A 13,289-nucleotide genomic window follows, 5' to 3' on the forward strand; every position below is an offset into this window, starting at 1 on the left:
GCAGAAAACAGAATGTAGTAACATATCTATTCCTGCAGCTCGTTATGCCCTTAATTGGGTTCTAAATGTGATGAACCTGCTAGTAGTTTTCTATGGCTCTAGATGCTATCCCCTGTTGGTCTGAGCATTTCTGCCTGGCTGTGTGACTGCAGAGCAGGTCACAGGGAGGGCTGGGGCAGCCACGCAGGGACAGTCCTGCTGCTTTGCCAGAAAATTTTAAGCAAGTTGAGTTAACAAGGGAATAAAACACGAAGAACATCTAAAAGCCTTAATACTCTAAGTTAGCTGCGTGGGTATCACGTGATTAAGGCCAAACTGCTAATTACTCAATCGCAGAGTCAGGAAACGATATTTGAATTAAACACAGGAGCTTCCCTAGCTGCTACCCTTCGTAATTTGGATCACAAAACAAAAGCCAAACAAACAAAAATCCCCGAAAGCCCAGTCTCTTACTCTGTGCTTCACCTTGGTGAGCTTCGAATCGAACACTGCTTGGTTGAATTCCTCTTTCCCTGTGAATCTGCCACTTCAGTGACTGGATTGCAAGCATTACAAGGGAAAAATTAAAACCAACTATCCAAAAAATCACCCTTGCTTAATTAGAAGCATTTGGTTTTTTTCACGGAAGGGGCTTAATGATACAGCTTTCTATAAACTCAAAGATGGGATAAGGATCTTGATCAGCATTGACATAAAAGGCGTCTTCATAAAACTCCTCCAGTTCCTTGGCGTTCCTGTGATAGAAGTCCACGCGTTTCTCAATGCTTTCCTCCTTGTCCTTGGGGTTCTGCTTGAGGCGGGCTTGGATCTTCGGGGTGGGTGCTGGTCTGAGTGTCATGTGGTATCTGCAGAGGAGATACAAGTGCCACCTCTGCAGCTCAGTTTGAGGACACAGCAGCCATCGCCTGAGTTACTCCATGGTTTTGCCTATCCCAGTTCCTTTCTGCTCTAGGTTGGAAATTTCAGGGTAAGTTATCTGACATTTCTGCTCTCATGAATGCCAGATGCTCAAGAACCAAGAGGTTCTCTTGAGGCGGTGCAGAGACTGCTGCTAGCGACTATGTGCTCCCTGTAAGGAGAAGAGAAACCCCTGTCCTGTGCCCAATGCTGCAAATTCAGAAGCACTTCTGGATCTGCTCCAGATCCACTCCCCGATAACCAGCTTTACCTGTAACCTTTGATTCCTACCAGTGTCTATTTCTGGGAGGATAAGAGGTAGAATGTAATTCTTGGTATCTTTTTATAGCAGCTGGAGATAGAAAGAGCTTGATTCACTCTGAGGTAGATTTTAGTTACTTCTGATTTCCAAAATGCTGGAATTTGGCTCTCCTGAACCCGCAGCTGTGGGTTCACTACTCAGCAGTCCTCAGCGGGCAGAGGATTTCCATCAGCAGAGTCCGGCCCAGCCTGCCCAGACAGCTGATGCCAGAAGGTATTGAGACAATGATTCTGCACTGCCAGAGGCTCCCAGCAATCGCTAAAAGCTCTTCTGCAAACACGTATTTAAATTTTCTGCCACAGTAATTCTGCTTCTGACTGAACGTCTCCTGTGCCCTTCGCCTCTGAAGTCACACAAACAGGGCGTCCCTCTCCACTAAAGCCAATTTTCCTGAAACTGTTGGGACAGATGCAACAACAAGGAGGAAAGCAGAGCCTCTGCACAGAACTGCATTACAGCTCCAGCTGGTACCATGATGTAGGAACAAAATTCATTCCACGTGAGGATTATTTAGGACACAGCTGAAGGCCACCCATCCTCCTTGCTGCACTGCAGCCAGCGGTGCAGCTTTAATATAATGATGAGGATTAGATACAGCATCTAAAACAATTCAATTCACTAAGAATTTGGAAGGAATAAAACCCAGACTTTGGAAGAAGGAAGCGTGTTAACTGGAGCAGATACCAAACAGGCTAATCCTAATGATAAGAAATGCAAAGACGTGTGAATGATTTGCTCCGTACTGTTCATTTCTTCTGAACAACTGCATCGCTTATTACTAAAACAAAGAGAACGCTTACTGCAAATCACTGCTGCTGTCACCAGTTAATGTTGCACCTAGAGTGAGATGTCTGGATAATCACATTGCTTTGGCACGAACCCAGCTTTTAGGGCCTTATCTTCCAGGGTTCCGTATTTGTCTTTGATTCAACAGGAGGCATTTACGCGTTAAGAATGTAAACCAGTGCTGTACAGCTGAAGTGCGGGGAGTTATCCATTGGAGAGAATAAAACAGAGCACAAGTGACAGCTGGAATCCCAGCCCCGGTTCCAGCAGGGATGTAGGGTGGTCCCCCAAAACACAAGGGTGGAGAAGACAGTAACCTGAGGTCACCAGTGAAATAAGGCGATGCGAGTGCCCGTAAGACAAACCAGCACACCTGAGAAGCACATTTTACAGTGACTCTGCGACTCAAACAAGTTTGCTCTACTGAGCAGCAAATGTATTAATCTCTCACGGTAGACAGAACCATCACGGCAGCTGGGGAAGTAAAATGCAGCAAGATTTCCATCTTCCCCAGCTGGAAAGCCTTCAAAATTCCCATGGGAATGTCTGAAAACCATCTGCATTTAGGCTAGGTTTCAGGCATCTTTCCTCAGCATTATTTTTACCGACCAATTTAGTTGCCATTAAAATGTTAAGAACGGAGCTACTTGCTGCTGTACGTTGCAGTCTCTGGGATTTTAAAACGCCCTATTCTGCTGAGAGGAGCGTACAGTAACAGATGGGTGGGTTGGTACTTGAGTAGCTATGAAAATTTTAACTTTTCTTTTAAGGAATCCCTGAGCATGAGTACAATATTCCTGAGGTTCCTTAGATTTCTATGAAGTCTACTTGCTGCTTTCATCTTGCTGGCAGTCTTAAAAAAAAAACGTTAAGCATGAGACATTAGCACTAACCTTTCCCCTGTGACTGGATCAATCCTCCGCTGAGACAGTCGTTCAATGATGGATTCGTAGGGAAGATTGAAGAAAAATACCCTATGGAGAACATAATGAGTAAGAGCATTAACATCCCGAGAACAGCACCGCCGACCTTCGGAGCAGGAGTTAATCCTTGCCCTAATGGAACAGGACACACAAACATGGAAATGTCCATTATGCATCAGTGTATCAGAAGGCTGTAGTATATGCACAGACTCTTCTCTGGTTCCTCTCCCATCTTGTTGAGTCTGCAGGCTAGGAGAGCAGTTATTGCGTTTCAAAGGCAGGAGTGAATGGCACAGTGCAGTGACAGAGCTTAGCAGACACCCACGCTGGGGCACAGAAGTCAGCACGGAGTGGCACGACCCCGCTGACAACCAGCCTTGCTGCTAAGAGGAAAGATTAATGCTTGATTTTAAAATCAAAATCTGCAATTCCCATTGAGTCTGAACAAGACATAGTTGCTCAGCACCCTAAAACATCTGGCTCCCAGTGTCAAGGGTGTGGGTTTCATACCATGAACAGAGCATGGAGTGGGACTGCCCAGCTCCTTTCACCTGTCTTACATTAGAGCCCTGATCTGAGTCAAGGAGGCACAACCAGAACGCAATATGCATTGCTATGGAGCCCAGCCACTGTTGTGCCCATCCCACAGGGACCCCTCGTTGGCAGGTTGGTTCCATACAATGGTTCTCTTGGTTTTATATTCTGGTTCAAAAACTCTTCAGCAGAAAATTCTCAATAAATTCTCATAGTGAGACTGAGTGGATGGGAGCCCCCGGGCTGGGGGAGTCCCACAGTCATTGGAAGAGGCCATGGGAACAAAGAAATCAGGACAAAGGTCACATTGAGTGGTTCATTTAGAGCAAAACAAAAAGTAAAGCTTCCCTTGAAAACTTATGAAAATAAACTTTTACCAACTGAACAAGGCCTGAAAGCTGTAAATACGTCTTTCTTTATGATACACCTTCTCCTGCTGCTGCCTTCAAGGCCCAACTTCCCACTTCGGCTGTCTGCCTCTCGCAGCGATGCGGCACGCTTTAGACATTCACCAAAGGAACATTTTACACTGACTGGGTGGGATCAGACCAGATGAAAGGCTGAGCTTTGCCTCGGCATGCACAGAGCAGATTACGAGAATCCTTTGTAGGATTTAAAGTTATGAAAATCATCTCTCTTTTCAGATGGTTACAGATAATGACTTCCTTTCACACCGCGGTAACAAAACAACAGCCAGGAATAAAACATTCAAGATCTCGGAGATTCCAAAGACAGGAAGAGAACAACAGTTTCAACACTCTTTTATCCCATACACTCTTAACATTTTGTTTTTCTTTGTTTCCGTTGCCCAACAATGGCACAAAAACGTGATTGTCAGAACAGGTAACATCTGATGATGTATCTCGAGATGAATATTCTAGTAGAGAGGAACAACACTTATACAGTCATGATAATTGATACGGCTCCCCATTATATTCTGAAATAAACAAAAACACTAAAGGATTATAACCCGGCGTATCAAGAAAGCTTGTCGTAATTCATAGTTACCAACTCAGGAAGTATTACGGTGTTTGAAACAGAAGAGCCTAAAAAACTCCACTTAAAAAGCTGCCAACAAAATGAACTCTGAAAGCCTTGTCTGAGACTCCCTTCTTTTCTACACAAGATGCTTCTTATTATCCAGTCTGGTGTCACCATTAAAGAGAAGTGTCGGGGGAAGATGTGGGAGAGTACAGACATCGCTGCTAATACGGATTTCTTTTTTCCCCCCCGATGCATCGTAACGAGGCGCACGCGCGACATACAGCGCTAACTCCTGATGCAGCCCAGCAGAATTTGGGACCGCATGGCCCCGGAGGTGGAGCACAGCTGGAGCACAGCTGGAGCCCCAGGGCTGCCCGTGTAATGCTGCTCTGAAGCAGGAAAAGAATAGGGAAAAACAACAGAGCTATCAGGGAGATTTGAAACGCTTCCAATTAGAAAGCGTTCTTATCGTTTTGAAGGAGACACGCACCGCACACTGTCTGTTACGCAGCCCCTGGAGGTTACTCATGCAAGTGAACCCTATTTACATGCACTCTATGGAGTGCTGGTCTTCTGGTATTTCTCGAGCCTCAAACTGTCCAGGTAATGCCTTTGTTGGATTTCTCTTGGAAATCCTCTGAGAGAGAGGGCTGCATCCACGACCCTGACCCAGCGCTCAGAGCTGTATTGGGAGCAGCTCCTGGCAAGCACTGGGCTCAGAGCTTGGCCCCTTCCACATACAGAGCTTTGTTTTTCTTTCCCACATAAATGCATCCTCTGTAAAGCTCGCGTTGGGAATCAGCCAGGCTTTGTATGTTGTAATGTGTCACAACTTCTATCAAGGGGAAATATGAAACAGATGTCATCAGAATCGGTAGACAGGGAGGCAAGGAAACACAGCCTCATATCAAAGGATACTACATTATACTGCTAGATTAGCATCTAGCACAGCTTCTCTTTCAGAGTTGGCAAGCTGTTAGTTCAGCTCTGCAACAGGTGAATAACGTCAATCAGCAGCAATGCGTGGTGCGCACCGGGACGGGCTGGGCACAGACCTAGCAGGAATCCTCCCTGCTGAACCACGGGCTCAGCTCCCTGCCTGGGGACAACGCCAAACCATCGACACCCAGTTACAGATTGCTGCTCTGTGGAGCATAACTTGGTAGGAGCACTCAGCCCAAGTCTACCACCGAGCGGACATGCTGCTGCCAGGTGCAGGAGTGAACCAAGCAACTCGTAAGCAAAGCTCTGTCCTCTCTTCTTTGTTCTCTATCCCAGGAGAGGGATGGGAGAGAAGGTCCAGTCCCATCAGCTGGCTTACACTACAATAAAACCAGGAACAAATGTCAAAGGGAAGAAATCTTGTGTCGAAATCCTGCCTGTTTCCCACTGTACTTGGTGATCGCTGAGATCCCTTCCAACCTAAGCCATCCCACAATTCTATGATTCTAGTTGTCTAATCTATTGCAGCTTTCAGATACATTAGAGAGATTAAACTCCAACAGATTAATAATGTTGATGACACCTTCACTGTGCACGTAGTCAAAGGCCCTTGTATGAGAACTATCTGCCTTTGGATGATGAGGAAACACATGGGGCCTCCAACAGCTGGAATATAATGCTGTTTTCCTACCAGCCATCTGCTATTCCAAAACGGTGTTCCAATCGCTTCTGGCTTTCCAGCATTGTCACTGGGGCATCCTGATGGCTTCCCTTCACAAACAGAGAGGAGAAGGTAAAGGTATGGATGGCAGAGGTTTCATTTCAAGCATGATCATGAGACGTTTTTGGAGAAACATGTCACAGACATGCAGTAAGTGAAGGAAGCATTTCTGACCCACGCAGCAGCATTCTTCTAATCCTGAACAATGCATTTGTTCCAGATGGCAACCTAGTTAACCCAAGTTATTAACAACTGACAGTGCTGAGAGTTGTCCTCGGGAGAATTTTTTTGGCGGTGGTTTTCCTGTTTCGTGGATATAATGTCACAGTCTCAAAGCACGTACAACAGAAAAATGTGTTGGCATTAAAAAAAAAATGTGTTGTATGCCTGAATCTGACACCATTGAGCTGGGGATTGGGGCACGCTTCTCTTCCCCAGGTGGGTCCTGACAGCCACCTCCCAGGATGACCCCACTGCCCTTCCAGCTGCCTACACATCCATGAGAAGCAAAGCCATGCCTGGAGGCCATGGCCTTCTGCAGGTCTTGGTCCTGTAATGTAAACATAGCTGCTCTGTGAGGCTGACCTGGAGGAACGATGCAGATGTTGACTGTTCTGGACCTGAGCTATTTACTTAGGTCGGATACTCATAGGCATTTCCTGTTACCTGGAGTTGCTCTGGATTGACATCAGTGGAGGGGAGCCCGAAGCCAAGCCCTTTTTGTAAACTTACTGCCTGTGAAATCCGACCTACACCGCTAAATCTAATTGAATTCATACCTTGTCTACGTTTAAGGATGTAAAGAGAATGTGACATAGTATCTGAGAATGCTGAGCTCAGAATCTTGACTCCCTAACTGGCATTGAAAAACAGGCACTGCTGACTTGCTTGTGGCTACGCTAGGGCCAGAGCAGCCCTTGCAAGAAAGCTGGGATGCTTGAACTAAAAAAAAGCCAGCAACAACAAAAACCACCAGAAGCGCAGCACTGGGCCACTTCTAATGCAGCATTTAAACTTTTGAGTTGAAACTGCAACTTTAAAAATAGTAAGCTATTCATCTTTCCCTTATTTTCTTGACTCCTATATATCTTCTCCCTCGTAGGCAGGTACCAGCTGCCATACTCCCATTCTTCACGCTCTGCACTCTGCAAAAAAAGAGGCCCCTGCTGGCCAATTCTTGTTTAAAATTGTGCATAATTGATAGTGGCAAATCTACCCCAGCTGTGTCTAAAACCTCTCCAGGGGCAAGAAAAACACTCTCTGTGACTGTCATTAACTACTAAATTAGCAAGTGCTCCTGGCAGTTTACAACATACCACATCAGTCTGCTTTTCTTTAAATAAAAAAGAAAAAAAAAAAGAACGTGAAGATGAGATGCCTGTGTGATCTCAAAGTTACGTCAAACTTTGCTGGCAGAACTTTGACAGAAGCCCTAGCTAAACAGGAGCAAAAGGCAGCGGAAAGAGTGGGAGAAAGAGAAAAGGGAGAGGAGGGAGAGGGAAGGACCCCAAAACTACGCTCTTTTTTAGGCAGACAAATAGAAAATGCCAAGCTCAAGGCTAGAAGATGGAGTCTTTGATAGGGTGTGATACATCTTTGACAATATGGAGATATTAGCACAATGTTATCTGATGCTATAGCATCATTCCCTATGGAAAGGAACTCATCTGGAGGACTTCATTCTGGCAGCGCAATGGCTACAATTTTTGTAATTGAGATATAAAGCTGGAAAAGAAATGAGGCTACTGAAGTGTACGGATGCAGTGGCTTCCTAAAAGGCTGCCACAGGTAGAACCCTTGTGTGATCGTTGGCACAATGCAAGCTCCTCCCTCTGGTTCATAAAGCAGAGCCAAAGCAGGTGGAGGAGGAAATAACACAGTTCTCACAAAAGGATGAAGTAGCCCTGGGAGCATTATGGACTGGCCTGGAAGGACAAGAACCATGGCTAAACCATAGACCCACTGTTGAAATTGACTACAGGTTTTTTTTTGTTCAAAAGTTTCCCAAAATTTAGTTTAGATTTGAATCCAAGTGACTCCTCTCAGCTAAAACTCTGGTCACTTTGTCTTTATTGGTGTTTTAGCCAGACACCACACTTGGATCAAGCAGTTCCCTTTCCTGTAGTACAGACACACCTTGATCCTGAAATTGTGGCTAAGCCACCTCTCAAGAGCCCAGGCACAGGACTCTGCGCACACCCTATTCCATAATTACATTCTGCATCCCCAAACTCCCTTGTAGAAACTGGTTACATAGATCCCACCTACCTCTTCCCCAGTCTTGTTCAGCTTCCTCTCAAGGTAGCTATAAACCAGATATTCTGCCCATGGATACCCAGATTACAGATGATCTTCTGAGGTTGCACTACTGACTGAACGTGGATCTTAGTTTACCTCCTACCCTAAATATTGCTTCTGCCTCTCTCTGCAATGGATGAGATGAACCTTATCTCTTATTTATGGAAGGAGATGTTGGGAGGTTTTATTCACTAATGTCTTTCAAGTTCCAGGATCTCTTCTGATGGAGGATGCTTAGTTCTGTTTTGGGAAGTAATTTCACCCTCTAGGTTTGGACCATGAGGGAAAACACACTGCATAAAGACTAAAGCACAGGTTAATCAGCACAAGCGTTTTGCTCGTTGAGCTCCTACAGTGACTCATTTGACGACAAGCTATTTCCAGACCTCGGATCTTCCTTTTCAAATGGATGCGTTTCTGTAGCATAACTCCGAAAGGCAGCTAAGTGGGCCACAATTCCCAAGACGTGGCTTCCGGCGAGACGAACAACATCCTTCGGAGCTGCAGATGTTCCCTTCACCGATGGCACGGAGCAATGACCCCGTGAGGTGCTTTCCACCCAGCGGTTAGACATGCTCAGCCTCCCACAGCCGCAGGGATGGGGTCCCTGGGCATCCCCCCCTCCACCCATCGCAGCGTCTCCATGGGTACCACGTGGCTCACGGCACAGGAGCGGGTGCACCCTTGCAGGGCAGAAGGGTGGGCTCGGTCCTTGGCCGGGAGAAAGCAGAGGAGCTGCTCTGCATCGCTGTACACCCAGAGCCATCCCATGCAGGAAGAGCTGCCAGCTGTGTAAATGCTCCGTGAGCACAGTGAAAAGCATGCAGGTACAGAGCAAATGCTTTCATACTAGGGGCTTCCACGCGTTTTTAAAGCTTCTCTTGAGAAGGCAATGTTAACTCTTCCCATATGCGCTAAGTGGCTTGCCTCCATTCAAATCTGCTTTATGTTTCTCCCCTCATTTTCATTCTTTGCCTCCTTCTTACTCTCAGCTGCTATTCGAGCATCTTTGCATTCCGCCTGGAGTTCATTCCAGCGGTGCTTTATGAATCACAGAATAAGATGGCAGCCAGCACTGCCTCGAATAACGTGGCTGCCACTATTCCCACCATCCGTTAGGTCAGCCAGACCCCGTCTCCAATAATCGAAAGCCTCCGCAGCCCCGGAGGCCCAAGGTCAGGAGCCTGAATCCACTCCCCCCAGCGTGGTCCCGTTTCCTCAGATGCCTGCAGCCCTCCCCTGCATTAATTACATTCTGCTGAGTGAATTTTAACTCTGGGCTTCAGCACTTGGAAACTCCTATCAGAAGCGATGCCTTTGCTGCCTGTCTGCAGCTTTTCTGTACTACCTACTGCTTCCAAAAAGCATTTTTCTTCCTTATAATTTTCTTCCTTACACTTTCCTTCCTTTTAAATAACTGGAATCAAATTGATAGCAAATGATGTTTAATCTTAAGCGTTCTCATAAGAAGCTACATTGGAGTCCCCCCACTCCGCCATTTAAACACAAACTTTTGTTGTTGGTAGGATATTTGGTATATGAGATACATTAAAGAACTGACACCAAAAAGTGTATGATTTGGGGGCAAGGGGAGGGAATAAAAGAATGGATTATTATGTGTCATTTTATATGTGTGTCAAAGGAAACCAATTTCATAATAGGGAATAAAAATTCCCTGTTTAAATACTGTCAAATAAATCCTCAAATGTAATAGGGTTCACTTCTGGGGAAAAGAAAACTAAATCCGATTAAATATTAATGCGGCGTAGTATTAATTAAGAGAGAAAAAAGTCCATCAAGAGAACCCCAATATGTTTACTGTGTCCCCAGGAAGCTGGAAAATTTCACAATCAAGTGTGTAAATGTTCTAAAAAAGGGTCCTGAATATTTTATGAATATTTGTCATAAAACAGAAATAATAACCACTGTGCAGAGCTATTAGAATTAATATTTATGCTGCCCGCCATGAAATATTCATGGGGACAGAGAAAGGGGGGCCCGTAAGACAAGAATTAATTTACATTGGGCTTGGTTTACCCGCTGGCTTGATGTTTAAAGACGGGTTGACAAGGCTCCATATGAATCCGTCAGTCACTTGCAGCGGTAGGTGGGGTGAAGGCAGGGGGAGGCGGGGGGAAGCGGGTCCAAGCTGCTGACAGCTCACAGATTGAGTTTCTGACAGCCCTTAAAAAACCTAAACGGCCCCCCACCTTTTTTTCCTTCTTCCATTGCCCAAGGCGCTCTGTACTGCCACCGTTCATCCGATCTCCCCTTCCATCTGCTGAAATTAAGGAATTAATGAGCGCTATACGCTTTACAGCGGGCCCCAGGAATGTTTACTGGTGATTAAATTATAATGCAGCCAAGCTGTATAATTCATGAACCAATTAAAGGAAGTGTTAGTTGATTTGATGGGAAGAGGACGTACAAAAAGCATTTAACTAATAGGGAACCGTGGGCTGCCGGGCGCTTTGGCTTTCTCGGATTACGCGGCTAATTGCTCTGCTTTATAGGGCTGTCACAGATAGCCATACATATTTCATTGTTCTCAAATACTTCAATTGTTTGCTTTCGTGTTGCTGCTGTAATATGTAGAAGCCCAGCCAAACTTCAGTGTAGTTAAAGCACTACTCTGCAAAAGCAGGCTGCCTCGAGAGGAGGGGAAGAGAGGGGCAGGAGGAGAAGGCTGGCTGACAAAGGAGAAACTTAAAGCCGCAGAGTTAAATGTCACTCAGCAATTACATGATTAAAAGGTGCAACATATGATAGTCTTTTGTTTTACAACTTTTTGGACACTAATATTCTATGCTGACTTCACCGCAGAGAAAATATTGGTAAGCTAAGCTGCGGTTTTGTCTTCTATACTGAGGAGCAACAGAAATAGGTGGAGAGAGAAATATGTTAAAAAAAAAACAAAACAAAACAGCAGGGAGGGGCTTGATTGCTGCGGATATTGAGAATGATACATCATGTTTTAACTTCTGTGGTTCAATATTCTAAAATACACGAGAGATGAAGGAGGCTGCTTTCCCACCTGGGAAAACACTCGGTGTCTAACGCAGAGCTGTGCTCGGGGTTCACACCAATGGGTCCAGTTTATTGCCCAAAGAACTGGAGGTTTACCATGACTGCCATTTCACAAAGCACCCCGCCCTGGTCGACAGGGCGAGGGCTTTGGTGGAAGAGGCCCACCAGTGAGTCGGGGTGCTCCTGTCCTCAGTCACCCACAGGCATGTTCCTCCATCAGTGAAGCTCCCGACCCCCACCCAGAAGTACATCTACTGCTGGAGAAATCGGGGGGAGATGAATACCCCAAATAGATGCACTATAGATGCAATACGTTGTGCTCGGCCCTTGAAATCTATTGAATAAAGAACAGGTTGGGTTAATATGTTATTTCTGCAGGTCAGAGATGAAGACTGAACTTCTACAGGTCCCTAATCAGACATATCATCATCCACCCGAGGAAGATCATGGTAATTCTTGACCACCTGTCTAATTTAGAGCTTTACATTTCCAAGTGTTGTACAAATACCAACTAAACAACATTCAAAACATCCTGTTATGTAAAGCTGATTATCTGGTCCGTCCGTCCCTTCTCTGCTGCCTCCTCCTGCTGTGCCTCTCCCCATCACATGTCCCACACTACAGCACAGGGCATCGAGTCCCCTCTCTGAACCTATGGGCGCCAGAGAACCCAGGGATGTATGCCCATCTGCCACAAGCAAAACTCTGCAAAACCACACCATTTTAAGAAAGGTTTTGTTAGGGAGGGACAGCCAACAGCTGGTGCTCAGGATTACTCTTTAAAATGTGCCAGCTTCCATTGGCATTCCAGTGACGAACCATCTCCCAGCCAAGCGCCACAACATTAAACTAATAACATCCATCTCTGTCCTTCACTTCTGCTGGCATCATTCTTTCCTGAGTAAAAGCTACACCAAAGCAGAAAAGCAGAGTGCTTTTGCAGTCCAGGGCAGGTGTTCACCAGCACAAGGCAAGAGACTTACAGTCAGTGAGCACTTATTTTTTTTCTAAAAAGCAGAATGGCTCTAAAGCATCCCTGATAGAATCACCACCTTTATTTGGAACTACTATATATTGCTCGTTTGTTCTTAGCTTCTGGGTTAACAAATGCAAAACTTTGGCTTAAGACACTAATAGGCGTTCTCAGAAATAAGGGAAGGTGATTCCAGTTGCACAGTATAAGAACTTGCCATTAACCCACTGCGTGGTTGAGTGAAGCAAAAACGGAATTGCCGGCTCTAGAAAATAGAAAGGTTAAATTCTTCGTGAGATAAAGTGGATCCTAAACTCACTCATGTGGGCAGTGCTGAGGATCAGGAATCTGTTACACACAGCTGAACGTCAGTATGTGATATTGGTAGCTTTGAATTATACCCCTGTTGGATTAAGATAGCTCTACAATTTCACAAAGTCTATTAAATACATTTAGGACAGAATTTGCGTGCGAGCCCAGGGAGAGAAATGGGATGACCTCACAGCCCTGTCACAGAAACAGTGAACTGCATCAGCGTGGGCCTTACAAGGGGGAAAAGCAGAGGTGAGATGGGGGCCCAGAAACCACGTTCTGCCCATGATTACTAACAGGAAATGTCAAAACTTGGCAACGTCAAGAAATCCAGCAGAAAGTATTTTCTTTGTTGCTTTTGAAGTACCCAGGATACAATCAATCATACAGAAAAAAAACTTCTCTATTTTGGTTCAATGTGGAAAGGGCTATTTGCATTTCAATATGTTCAACTTATCCTGCCAATAAAAACATGGAATCATGAAGAAGAGATCAGGCCACTGGAGTGAAAAACAAGAGATGACATCCTGCAGACCTTTCAGATAAAACGGCTCCTTGCTTGTAGCATTT

At 45.4% G+C, this 13,289-nt stretch overlaps 1 protein-coding gene across 5 annotated transcripts in view; it reads right to left on the reverse strand.

Annotated features, from left to right (window-relative positions):
- The window catches only part of AK8 (adenylate kinase 8), a 63,874-nt gene continuing 50,827 nt past the window's right edge, over nt 243–13,289 (reverse strand). For all 5 annotated transcript variants that reach the window (XM_021413596.1, XM_021413594.1, XM_021413593.1 and 2 more), the window contains 2 exons: nt 2,899–2,979; nt 243–845 (listed from right to left, as the gene is read on the reverse strand). In XM_021413596.1, coding sequence (XP_021269271.1) covers nt 620–845; nt 2,899–2,979 — 307 coding nt within the window. In that variant the 3' untranslated portion in view covers nt 243–619. The remainder of the gene's footprint in view (nt 846–2,898; nt 2,980–13,289) is intronic.

The sequence above is a fragment of the Numida meleagris genome, chromosome 16 (assembly GCF_002078875.1).
Source record: "Numida meleagris isolate 19003 breed g44 Domestic line chromosome 16, NumMel1.0, whole genome shotgun sequence".
NCBI lineage: Eukaryota > Metazoa > Chordata > Aves > Galliformes > Numididae > Numida > Numida meleagris.